The 12,392-nt window shown below is 40.1% G+C and overlaps 1 protein-coding gene across 1 annotated transcript; it reads right to left on the bottom strand.

Moving 5' to 3' along the window:
• Positions 1-3,657: 3,657 nt before the first annotated feature.
• Positions 3,658-11,489, bottom strand: rab38a (RAB38a, member RAS oncogene family). Its single transcript, XM_005720714.1, has 3 exons — positions 11,062-11,489; positions 7,669-7,949; positions 3,658-4,918 (listed from the first exon to the last, which is right to left on the bottom strand). The coding sequence occupies exons 1-3, from the start codon at positions 11,261-11,263 to the stop codon at positions 4,763-4,765; spliced, it is 639 nt and encodes a 212-aa protein (XP_005720771.1). The 5' UTR covers positions 11,264-11,489; the 3' UTR covers positions 3,658-4,762.
• Positions 11,490-12,392: the final 903 nt, after the last annotated feature.

The raw sequence follows: 12,392 nt of genomic DNA, 5'->3' as shown, positions 1-12,392 counted from the left end.
TCATTATCCTGCTGACAGCAGCATGGCTCTGTAGCAGAAGAGTCAGACCTCACCTGTCATTCACTGAAAACAGTTGGAACATTACCAACTGGAAAACACCAAAAAGGACGTCTGAAACTGTTGAGCAGCTGAAATCAAGTAAGAATGGGAAAATGTTTTGCTTTCAAAACTTCAACTTAATTCCCAAATGTTTACAGAGGTTTGCTAACAAAAGAAGTGATGTAACACGGTAGCAAACATGCCCAAACCTTTTCCAGCAATTAATCCAGAATGAGCACGTTTTGCAAAACTAACAAACTAACTATATAAATCAATCTCCGTTTAGAAGTTGTATACGTATATATGTTATGCAACTTCTTGCGTTCTCATTTTGCATGCAGTTGACACAGCATCACTACTTTTTTGAAGCAGGTTGGTGTATTGGTGTGAAAATAGAGCGTGCATGTTTGTGTTAGTGAGTGTGTAAATAACACGACTAAAGAGAGACTTTACGCCAACCTGAAATCACATGCAGCCCATTTCCTCCTCATCCCTTCCTCCTTATTCCCTCTACTTTTTCCTTTTTGTGTAACATTGGAAAAGAAATAGAGGAGAACTACAAGGGCAGAGTCAGTCTGTAAAGAGAAACAAAGCTATGACTTTCTTGGTAGCTTGTTGCCTTAGAGACTAGCAGAAAGCGAGAGATAAAGCTGTGAAATCTTCTGATCATCTGGGCATGTGTGCGTTTGACTGTGTGAGAGAGAGAAGAGAGAGAGTGTGGGTGTACAGAGAAGGGGTTGGCTTCTGAGTCAGAGGAAAAGAAAAAAATTCGCACACAACTCTACCCTGCGCCTAACCTCTCCCCTCCGCTTCCTCGTGGTTTCTCTCTCAAATTATTACATCAACGCTGAAAATCCGATCTAATTATTGAAAATTAGAAAGTGACACCATCTTCCTGCAGCGCGCGGCCTAACCTCTAAACCAATATGCAATGGAGAGAGAAGCGCTAGACAACAGACGGCGTCTTTGTCTCCCAAGGATTAGAAGAAACCACAGTGTTAAACGAGGCTCAAAATGTTATCTTTAGAGGGAGATAATTAGACAGTGAGTTTCAGGAGAAAAGTGCTGAAAAATGACTTCATGAAGAATAACCACAAACATCAACTCTATGGTTGCTTAGATTTGTGGGGTTAAAGGCTCATTTAGAAATAAGTCACCAAACAACTTGTGTTGTGAGCTCTAGTAAAATGTTCCCTTTTTGCTCTTTTGGCTTTCTGGTTGAATTTAATAAGATATAAGCAAATGTTTCACAAGCTACATGGCCAAGGGGGTTAAAGTGGGTTTGAACAACTCCCATGCAGTCACATGCAACACGCAGTAATCAGGAAATAAGGCGCAGCCTGGTAGCATCAGATGGTCTGAAACATAATGTCCAGAGGTGTTCTACCTCATGGTAAATGGCCTGTATTTGTATAGCGCTTTACTTAAGGGTCAGGGTTCTGTTGCCTAGCCTGTAGAGGTCTTTGTGTCCCTCCATGGATATCCCCAGATTATCACTGACCCACCACCAAACCAATCATGCTGAACAATGCTAAAGGGAGAATAACGTTCTCCACGGCTTCTCACTTTTACGTCTGCCACATGCTAAAGGTGAGCCTGTCCTCATCTGTGGCACACTGTGGACCTGCCAATTGTAGTATTCTATTTCAAATACCAGTTGTGGGCTCTGCAGTTGTGGGCAGTGAGCACAGGACTTAAAGATATCAGGCCTCAGGTCACCCTCATGCAGTCTGTTTCTCATTGTTTGGTTAGAGACATTCACAACAGTGGACTGCAGGAGGTTATTTTTTAGCTCTGGCAGTACTCATCCTGTTCCTCTTGCACAAAGGAGCAGATACCGGTCGTGCTAAGGACCTTCTACAGCCTTGTCCAGCTCTCCTAGAGTAACTTTCTGACTCCTGGAATCTCCTCCAAGCTCTTGAGACTGTGTTGGGTGACACAGCAAACCGTCTGACAATGGCACATGTTGATGATAACATCCTGGAGTTTAACTATGTGTGCAACCTCTGTAGCATCCAGGTTTCACATCATTCTACCAGTAGTTAAATTGGCCCCAGAAAATTCAAAAAGTAGTGAAAAAAGCAAGAAAAGTTGTGGAAATGTCAGTGACTGCCACTTATAAAAACGCCTCTGTTTTGAGGGTTCTCTTATCAGTGCCCTTCTTTGCCCATTGTTGACCAGATGCTGTAATCTGATTAAAAACTGTTCCTTTAACGTCTCTGAGGATTGGAATCCTCTGTGTATGCAGCAGTCACATGATGGGTCAAAAACAATGCACGAGAACTATTATGTACCAGTTTGAACTTTTCACTGTGAAATCTTATCACAGGGTGTTACATAAACAGTGAGAAAATCCCTGCTCCAAAAGAAATGTCTGTGATCTCCTGTTAAAGTGTGAAAAATACAATTCAAAGCATAGTTATGAGGTATGCTTGAACTGCACCAGTGATCCTGATTTGATTTGATACACTAAACATGTGAATTTAAAATGCTATGCTGTTGAAAACTGCTGTCAGAGTTTAGTTCCTTGTGCAGTACAAATGAACAACAAAGAATGTACATCAGCTTTAATTAATCATGTAGTCAAATGGCATATAAACTCATTGGTTGATGTTTTAAAGGAAGTTCTGTTCTTTTTTCTTGCTGTCCTATGAAGCCCCGCCTTAGCTGCTGTTCTGTAAATGTAAACCCAGTTTTTCTAGTATAAAATCTGCATTAGATGTCTGGGAAAATATTCTTTTTCTGTTAGATGAGCATAATGCATGAAACTGTTAAAACCAAAAGAACTGAATGGCACACAGAGTACAGGTGTGGTTTTTGCATGACCAATAATTCTCTTTTTCATTTACTACAAGACATGATACAAAGGGGAGTAAATGCAATCACAAATTTGTATCATCAGTTAAATCCTGGAGTTGCTTGACACCAGGTTTGTCATGCTGTTATATTTAATTTCAGATGGCGACCTGATAGGACTTCAGCTGGGATAGGCTCCGGTGGAATCAGTGCACGGTGATCTATTACAGCATGCTCTGATTCCAGATACTCTGAATAACTGGTTTCATGTCAATCATTGTAGTATCTGCCATTTTAAAGAATAAACACGTTTTTGTACTCCATTAGAGGAAGGATAGAGCCTTGTGGAGCAGGATGGGGGAGTCTCAATGTCCACTGTTGTCAGTAAAGACAAGTATCACCAGTGCTGATGACTGATTCTTCTTGTGGCACAGCAAATATTTACCCTTTTTCACATCAGACCAGAGGACACTGGCTGTGTGAATAGTCAGCAAAACACTGCTGCAGGCTGACAGTGATGGTTTGTCAGATGTGCTGCTTAGACACAGCCCAGGCTTCTTGTTTTGCCAACAAGAGGTTACTGCCACCTAACCCAGAAACCTGTATTGTCTGGTTATACCTCCTCCCAGGACTGCACAGCGAAGCATAGGAGCAGACTTCTTAACTGACATCTCCCTCACGATCCTTAATTTATTGAATTGTTAGGATCCAGTCATTTATACCTTGATCATAGTGCATAGAATGAATGTTAAAACCATGTTTGTTGTTGTATACAGACTTTTTAATGTTATAATAAGAAGACAAACAGCTAGTCGTCAGTAAAGCCACGGTTTATTCACATGAACATTTTGAAAACTGGATACATCTTTGGTTCTACTGTATAATCTGCCTCAGTTTGCTGTATATAATATGTACATAGTTGTATACATGTTTGCATTCATCCCATAATTACAAACATTACAAATAAAAGAAATCACAGTGGGATATAAATTTAATAGAAAACCACTGGATAGAAATAATGGATACAATGGGCATTAACACACATTCAGCATTATTTTTAAAAGTGCTGAAATTGAAATGAGTTCAATTCTTAATTAGGGCTGAACAGAAAGAGAAATGTGCACCATTAAGAGGGCTTGTAAATAATATATAGTGAATATCTCTACTGCAGATATTAAATAAAATGCTTTAAAAAAGGCACTTTAATTGCAATAATCTGCTTTACAGTGCTTCACTGGAAATAGTGGATGAACATGAAAAGTTAAAAATAAATGAAGCCATATTTGAAGGAGCCATGTAATGTGGCTGTGGTCTTATTAGCATTGAGAAGGAATTGCTTGGGAGAGAGTCGGTGAGAAAAAATTCTTAACTTGCTTTCTCTGCTTGCTTGTGAAAGAAGCATGAAAAATGTGACAAACCAAACGTGCCGTCAGGTACGGGTTAGGAATTACAAACAAGCAGAGGAGAAAAATGAGAGCAGAGGAAAAGAACAGAGACGACAGTAAGAAGAGAGAAAGAGGAGCAGCGACCATGGCTTCCATATAGTGATTACTTCCACACACCTCCAGCACAGATATTCTGTGATTTGCCACAACCTTTCTGTGCATGTGTTCATTAACTCCGTCTCCATGGTAGCCGAAGTGGCAGTGTCGAGGCCTGAAGTCACCCAGAGGGTGACCTTGTCTTTGACAAGAGCACACAGCTGCACCCATCTCTCTTTCTGCCTCTGCTCAAATCCATCCATTTCCTGAGCCAGCTGCCTCTCTGTCCACTCAAACCCCACACCCAACCCACCCAAGCTTAAAGATTGGAAAGGAGTTGGCACCCACACCGTCTACCTCGAAAGGAGCCAAAAGGAGCTCTTCCTTGTTCTCTTTCTCACACACAAACTGAACACTGTGTGTAATGAGAATCCAACTACCAGGTCCTACTGGGATCTGAAGCACGAGGAGCATGTCCCACCTTTGTCCTTTTCTAATTGAGGTGTGATGGTGTCTGGGACTTCTGACTGGAGCATGTCTTTCTCACTGGCAATGATGTGCTTCACCAAGCAGTTGGCTGCTTCATCGATGTTTATGTTTTCCTGAAAGCAGAGAGTGGAGAAAAAAAGGGGGGGGGGGTGATAGAGGAGAGGGGGGAAAGAAAGACAAAGAATATGAAAAGGTAGAAGATCAATCAATGTTATAAGGCACTAAACAAGATAGAAAAAAGCGCCTGCAGGAAGAAAAACCTGTGGAGTTAATTGAGTGAATCAAATGGTCCGTCACTAAACTGAAGAGGTGGAAGAAACACAACAAAACAGTCAGCAGGAATGATGTGAACACAAGCTGGAAAGAGATTTTTGCATTTACTCTGAGTGGTTGCCTCTGGTCTGACACACTGACAAATGACAATGCATCTCTCTTTTACACACAAAAAAATGACGACGAAAGCATCCACAGCAAAACCTAATGAGACCTGTGATTACACTAAAAATATATATTTTTTTCAATGTAATATATTTATACAGCACCATATACCAACAACAGTCACCTCAAGGCACGTTGTATTGCAAAGTAAAGACTCTACAATAATACAGAGAAAACAGAGAAAGCCCAAACAATCGGAGATGATTGCAAAAATACTGGAATAGGTAAAAACTGGAATGATCAATTTGCACAGTATGGAACACTTACATATGCAAGAAAGACCTGCATTATGCAGGCCTGAATTCTAATTTATATAAATTCTCAACATTAGAGTCTTTCTATCCTAATCTTAGAAAGAATTAAAAAACCTAGATGAACCCAGTGATGACACAGTGTGTGATTGATGGATACTGCAGTAGCTCAGAAAGGAAATGTCATCGTAGTCAAATGAGGTCTCTAATAAAAACAGAAATAACTTCCAGAAGTGTCTCTCACCCTGCCCTGCTCTACTCTTTCAATATAAATTTAAATAAGCTGCATTTTTCTCTTTTTTTTCATGATCCGGTTATCAAAGTTTAGTTAGGAGGAATTTTACCTTAGTTTGATGAATAAAACAAATGATACCAAAAAGTTTCTTCATATAGGAATTGGGATGCCTAGTTTAACATTCCAGCTAAATGATCCTCTAAGGAAAGTCATCATCTACAAAGCTTCTCCACCCACAGGAATACAACTCAAAAGTTCTGCTGAGCGTGAAAAAAGATGAGAAAGATGCAATTTTCTTACATGTAAAGTCTACAGCAGCAGCAGTCGTGTGCTTAATATTTTAATATCCTGATGATGTAGCAGTGTGCCGCTCAAGTAAAATGTATTATATATCATGTGCCAGCTTCACTTCTTTCCTTCCGCAGAGTTTTTCACGATAAAAACTGTTGTTGCAAATTTTGGAGTTTACTGAGCTCCAAAAAAGTCAGTTATCAGCTGAGTAAAATATAGTGTTTCCAATTAACATTCGAGGCATTAAGCTCTGAACTACTTAACATTTGTGATGGATTATTATTTATATTTATGGTTAGTGAAAAAAAAGATGACAGATGATTTATTAGGTGCGACTGTTTTGCAATGTCAGGCTTTGAGCAAAGTTAATACTCAGTTTATCTCTGTGTGTTTTTTTTAATCATTCTTCCCCTGAAACAATTATTGTTGTAGACGTTATCGTCATTGTTTTTATAAAGCTTCATTAACTTGTTTGGTGGTCTTTTTTTTCTTTTCTTTTTATACAATTACAATATTTTAGAGATTGTATTTTGTTTTCTAATGGTATAAATGGCATTTATACAACAACTAAAACTATAGAGGACAATAATGCTTTGCTGAGAATACTGAGTATAATCTATTTCGGGCCTGTGGCAGCTGTGGACCTCACAGATTTGTACAAATATTTGTATAAAGAAACAAAAGTGAGAACAGATTTTGTATATGGTTAAGTGGCTGATTGTTTTTGTTAAGTTTTATTTGAACTTTATATGGCTAAGCTTTCTCACACCTCAGTCTATTTTCTCCTCTTACCACCCAGCTGTGAGATTCCTAGCAGCCATACTCAGGTCTGAGTGTGTTACTGTGTCACTGTGTGTTGCTCATTTCACAATCAGAATACACCCACCGCATTTTTATTTTCTGTCGTCATGAGTGAGCCTTGAATCAAACTTTTACTGTCTTTTATTTCTTATTTGTGCTCAGTATTTAAATATATTATCCCATTTCTTCTGTTCATCTTTAAATATTATTGCTATGCTGTCAGTCCAGTCTAAAATTTGTTACAAAGGCTTCAGACTGACTGAATATAGCAAACGTAACAAAGTATATTTTGTAAGCAGTTTAGGTCTTTTAGCTGAAAGTTACGTTTTGGTTAAAAATATAATTTTTATAAATTGCATCAGAGTCTCTGCGAGCCTAAGAATAAGCACTTTTTTATGGTTTGTGCAGTCAGTGGAAAAAAGTGTGCCAGTATATTCCCTCAACACTCCTGGACATCCTGTCTGGATAACAGAGCACCTGATGCAAGTGCAGCTGACCTGGAATAACACAGAAGGAACGTCGACTGTGAGACTCTTGTGCAAAAGCAGCAGGGCTCTGTGATTGATATGCAAATACTGAACAGACTGGGACTGTTAAACTCAGCACTTTTAAAGGATCTCTTCACATCCTGAATGTGCCTCTGTGGTGGCATCTCCACAGGGTAATCAGGTGCTAGGTCTGATAGAGTCAAGGAGTCAGCTGCTTCCCAAGGACATCTGAGGAGACTTGCTGACACACGGGGATTGAACCTCAGAGCTCTGTTGAAGGCTGCTCTTTGTTTCCTTGCAGTTAAAACACTGTGTGTGTACGTGTATTCGTGTGTGTGTCTGTTCGTCATCTTTCTCACCTTAGCAGAAGTCTCAAACCATCCCACAAAGCCGTTCTCCTGGCAGAACTGCTCCATCTTTATTCCGTTATTGGTCAGTACATCCCGACCCTGGTCACATTTATTGGCCAGAAGAACAGTGGCTACATGCTTCCCGTTGGCAAGTGTCAGTTTGGAATCCAAATCCTCTTTCCACTTTGTGACAGCCTCAAAGGAGGCAGGCCGTGTGACATCAAACACGATGAATGCACCCATGGCTTCACGGTAATACACACGGGTCATGTTGCCAAACCTCTCCTGACCTGAAAGACGTGCACACAAAGTGACACACACACACACACACACACCCACAAGATTATTGCTTGTTGTCACTGTGATGCATTTTAAAATTTTCATACTTTATTAAAGCACATCGTGAAATTTTCGACAGACCAGTATAACAATGGTCTATCAAAGCTGTCACCTTATCAGCAAAACATAAACAATGTTACCATTTTCTCATTTTGAGTTTATTTATGGATGCGTTCTTTACATATTTCACCTGCATCCGATACTTCAGACACACAATTTCTTTTCCAGTCCATTACAAGACAAGCAGGGACAGATGGAAAAGAGGCAGAATGGGAGAAAGAAACATGGCTCTGGAGTCTGTGCGTGCCTGCTTGTGAAACTGTCTGTAAAAAAAATTCCTGAGGGTCAAATTAATTTGATAAGCCCTGTTGGAATTTTGTATCCACACACATTTTCCCATCCATAATTTCTGCTGAAAGACCTTCAGATTCAGCTGCACAGCCGCAGAATAAAATCAAGACACTTCCACACTGTGGAATAACCATAAATCAAACTGGTCTACTCATCGTGGCATCCAAGAGAAGATGCCAAGAAAAAGGGTTTTGAGTCCCACAGCAGTGTTTTGGGTTGTTTTTGTTTTTTTTTGAACAGATGGATCAGACCACAAGGTCAGATGCAGAACAGGTGGGAGGCAGAAAGGTTTGCTCAAGGACTCATCTAGGGGCAGATGCTTGTTGAAACAGGTCGGCCATTGGAGTATGTCGAGCAGAAAATTATGCCCCTGGCCTTCTCAAACACACTGCTTTCTGGGCAAGTACATTATAGAGGATGTTTGAAAAAGCCCCACTAGAAAACTTAAGTATCTCTTTACAACAGATCAGATCAGGTATCTTTGGGTGTTTCTACTTATGTCTCTGTGTAGCTGTTTGCAGATATTGTATCTTTGCTAATATTTAACCTCACTCCTCAAAATAGGTACTACTTAGGGGCCTTTTAGGCTCATAGAAAGGCAGCAATAGTGTAAGTCTGCAGTTCAACATAATCCACGAAAGTTCAAAAGACTGAAAATTATCTGAAGTCAAAGACAAAGAAACAAAACCCTAAAGGTTTTTCCTCTTATGTGTACATGATCTAGGCTTGTGAAGTTAGCTCTGCTACACTGGCAGCATGGCATAGAAAAATGGGAGACAAAGATAAAAAGGTCGAAGTTGTTTATCTTGGTAAATGCACAGAACAGCGAGTGATTTATTACATCTGTTGCATGAGAAAACTGTAGCTCATTACCAAATCCCATAACAGAGCTGGGTGAGTTTTTTCTTAGATTCATAAAAGTGAGACGCAGTCATAAATATTTCAAGAAAAGGTTGTACGTAACGTATTTACTTGAGATAATCTTCCATCTTGAAGGCTTTAATAACCTTTAGGTGAGTGTAAGAAGCACAATGAGTACAGTGCAAGACCTGTGGCAGTTTTCTCTGAGGGAGACCCTCATCTTTGGCTCATAATAAAAAGCTTTCTGTGTACAGGAGCTTGGGCCTCAAATCTCCCTCACATGAGTTTGAGACACATGACTGCTTGCGCTTACTGGAGAGAGAGCGCACAGGAGGGGAGAGAGCACCAGGTCTGAGGATTCTTCTAAACCTCAGCAGACACTCATGTGACATGAGGCTGTTGTAGTCTTTCTGTCATCTTAACCAACAGCACCCCAGTCAAAAGCCGGTATTATTTCTGATATTTGTCATCGCCAGAAGCAATTTAAAAACTGAAAACTGACACATAAACATATTTGAATTTCTATTATAATAACTTTTGGTTTTAAAGCAAATAAAAAACTTCCATTCCTCGTCCCTGATGACATGGCATCCTAACACCTACCGACAATTTACACTATTCAACTTATATAATACTACATTTACAAAGTATAGTGAAGGCGTGTGATACTTGGGATCTACTCGGGGAAAAATGTGAAAACACTTTGTTTAGTTACACTGTGTGTGTGTGTGTGTGTGTGTGTGTGTGTGTGTGTGTGTGTGTGTGTGTGTGTGTGTAAGGGAGTGTGTGTGTAAGACAGCTGCATTTAGAGCAAAAAAATCCGTACTGGGGACCGCATGACATCAAATTATAAAGGTGATATAATAAACATGCTTTTATTATGTCATCAGCTGGAACATGAGCTCAATGTTTCGTTCCAAATTAGATAAGATTTTTAATTTTCTGGCTCAACAGACCAGCTGGTGCAGAAGGTTTTGCATAAGCCTCGAAACAATCTTAGAGTGGCACGCCGTTACTATGACGACACTGATTTATCATGAGAGCATCATGATGCTCCTTCATCAAGGTCACATGGCGCAAAAGCTCATCTTATATATGACTTTAACCTTTTTAACATGTGATTGTATGAGTGCATAGCCAAGCGATTGGAAGGCAGGAATTTGGAGTCAGCTGGTACAAATGACGAACAAGACTGAATGTGTGTGTGTGTGTGTGTGTGTGTGTGTGTGTGTTAAAAACAAGGGTGAACTGTAAAAAGAAAAAAACTATCTTGGACTGGTGTGCTTTTGTTTCCTTATTAACCTATGATTTGTTTAATGTAAAATAAACAATCATTTTAAAGTCCATAGTCAGACATCTCACACATTTTCGTGAAAATTACAGAACATGTCGTTTCTACTGGAGCAGCCAACCTCTCATAAGTATTTCATTAATTATTTGGAAAGCTTTAGCACAGCACTTACCGAGGTGGTTTTTACAACGACAATCATTGTGTGATTGTGTGTCATTTAATGAAGACATAACGGGCTAAATAATTGTAAACTGAAATTTCTTTAGATTATAGCTTGTCACTTTCATTAAAGAGATTTCAAATGTTATGGTAATTTCACTTAAAAGACTAATTAACCCTCTCCAGCATGTTTTCTGCATAAGAAAATCACACATTTCCAAAGAAGTTGTAAATTGATAATAATCTGCTTTGCATAACTTCTAAATGTTACATACTTAAAACACTTTTAGGCAAAAAGGAAACAAATCGCACAAATCCTCGTTTCTTACAATCCCCGCGGTGTTATCGAACTGTTTCACCTCCTCCTATTTAATGTGAGCGGTGGGCGAAAGTTGGTTTACCTGCGATGTCCCACAGCTGAAGGCGCACGGTCTCCTGGTCCCAGTTGAGCACTTTGAGTGCGAAATCCACGCCGATGGTGGCTCGGTAGTTGGGGCTAAAGTTGTGGTGGACATATCGCTTGATGATACTGGTCTTCCCAACCCCGAGGTCGCCTATCACAAGAATCTTATAGAGATGCTCCTTATGGTGGTTGTTCTGCATGGCGACCGAGGAGGGCGAGAGTCGAGCATGAATCCACCGTATGGGGAAGATCTGGAGATGACAGAGGGAGACGCACAGGACAGCGCAGAGAGAGCTGGGGAGAGCTGGGAATGAGAAGGGGCGGCAAGGTACGCCCTGGCCCACAGAGGGAAGCGAAGCAGAGACGTCTGGACCTTGTGACTCACGATGGGCAGCTCCAAGCTGGAGAGGCAGCACTGCTCTTATACTAGCTGACTACTACTGCTTGTTTTGTATTTGCAGACTACTTTATTTTAGATAAAAGCAGTCAGCAAAATGTAACCTGCTTTATGGAAATGAAAAAAAGATGGGGCATAACAGTGCCTGCCACAGGTCTGCATTATGTAAACTGAATTATCATTACCGAAACGTCAGCACTGGTAACATTGTTTGGTTTCGCAGCTCGTCGAAGCAGAGCGCAAGAACGGAATGGCCTATGCACACTCCCCGGCCACTTTATTAGGTACACGTGTTTATCCTTAACCTCCTAAGACCCGAACTCTTCCACGGCATTCATTTTTAATTTCTCTTTGATATTTGGGCATATTGGGGCCCGATGAATGTAAAAACAAAGTTTTACCAGATTTTTTAAAAAATTATTTATTTTTACCGTATTTTTGTTTCTAATAAAAATGAGAGACACATATGAGGATATTCGTTTAAAGTTTTGATAGAACCTTAGCAGTATAATGTCCTCGTAAGTGGATATCAGGCCCTTGTAGAGCAAAATTGAGTATTTTGGTCTAAATAACCCAAAATGTGATGTTCACATATGTGGACGCCAGGTCCTAGGAGGTTAACACAAATCAGCCAATTGCATGTAAGCAACTCATCACATTTAGGTTTGTAAAAGTGGTCAAGACGACCTGCTGAAGTTCAAGTTCAGCCTTGAAGCAGATGTGCCACTGCAGCATATGTTCATACTGACTGCCACTCCTGTCACCTAAAAACAGGAAGAACTGAGGCTGTAATTATCACAGACTGACAAGCTGGACAACAGAAAGCTAGAAAATGTTACCTGGTCTGATGACTCATCTCTTCTGCTGCGACATTAAGATGGTAAGGACATAACTCTGTTCCCTACCAGCTGCGCATCATTTTAACACCAGTC

Source organism: Pundamilia nyererei, unplaced genomic scaffold (genome assembly GCF_000239375.1).
Source record: "Pundamilia nyererei isolate P.nyererei 1_Seehausen unplaced genomic scaffold, PunNye1.0 scaffold00003, whole genome shotgun sequence".
Lineage (NCBI taxonomy): Eukaryota > Metazoa > Chordata > Actinopteri > Cichliformes > Cichlidae > Pundamilia > Pundamilia nyererei.
Note: the sequence above shows the minus strand (reverse complement) of the source record. Positions and strands in the feature narration are given on the sequence as shown.

What these genes read in the sequence shown, in the direction of transcription:
- rab38a (XM_005720714.1), bottom strand. Translation starts at nt 11,263, where the DNA reads ATGCAGAACAACCACCATAAGGAGCATCTCTATAAGATTCTTGTGATA. An exon ending in TCAGCTGTGGGACATCGCAG is followed by an intron (nt 7,950 to 11,061) that starts GTAAACCAACTT and finishes CACGTCTTTCAG; the next exon opens with GTCAGGAGAGGTTTGGCAAC. An exon ending in GGTTTGAGACTTCTGCTAAG is followed by an intron (nt 4,919 to 7,668) that starts GTGAGAAAGATG and finishes CTCTGCTTTCAG; the next exon opens with GAAAACATAAACATCGATGA.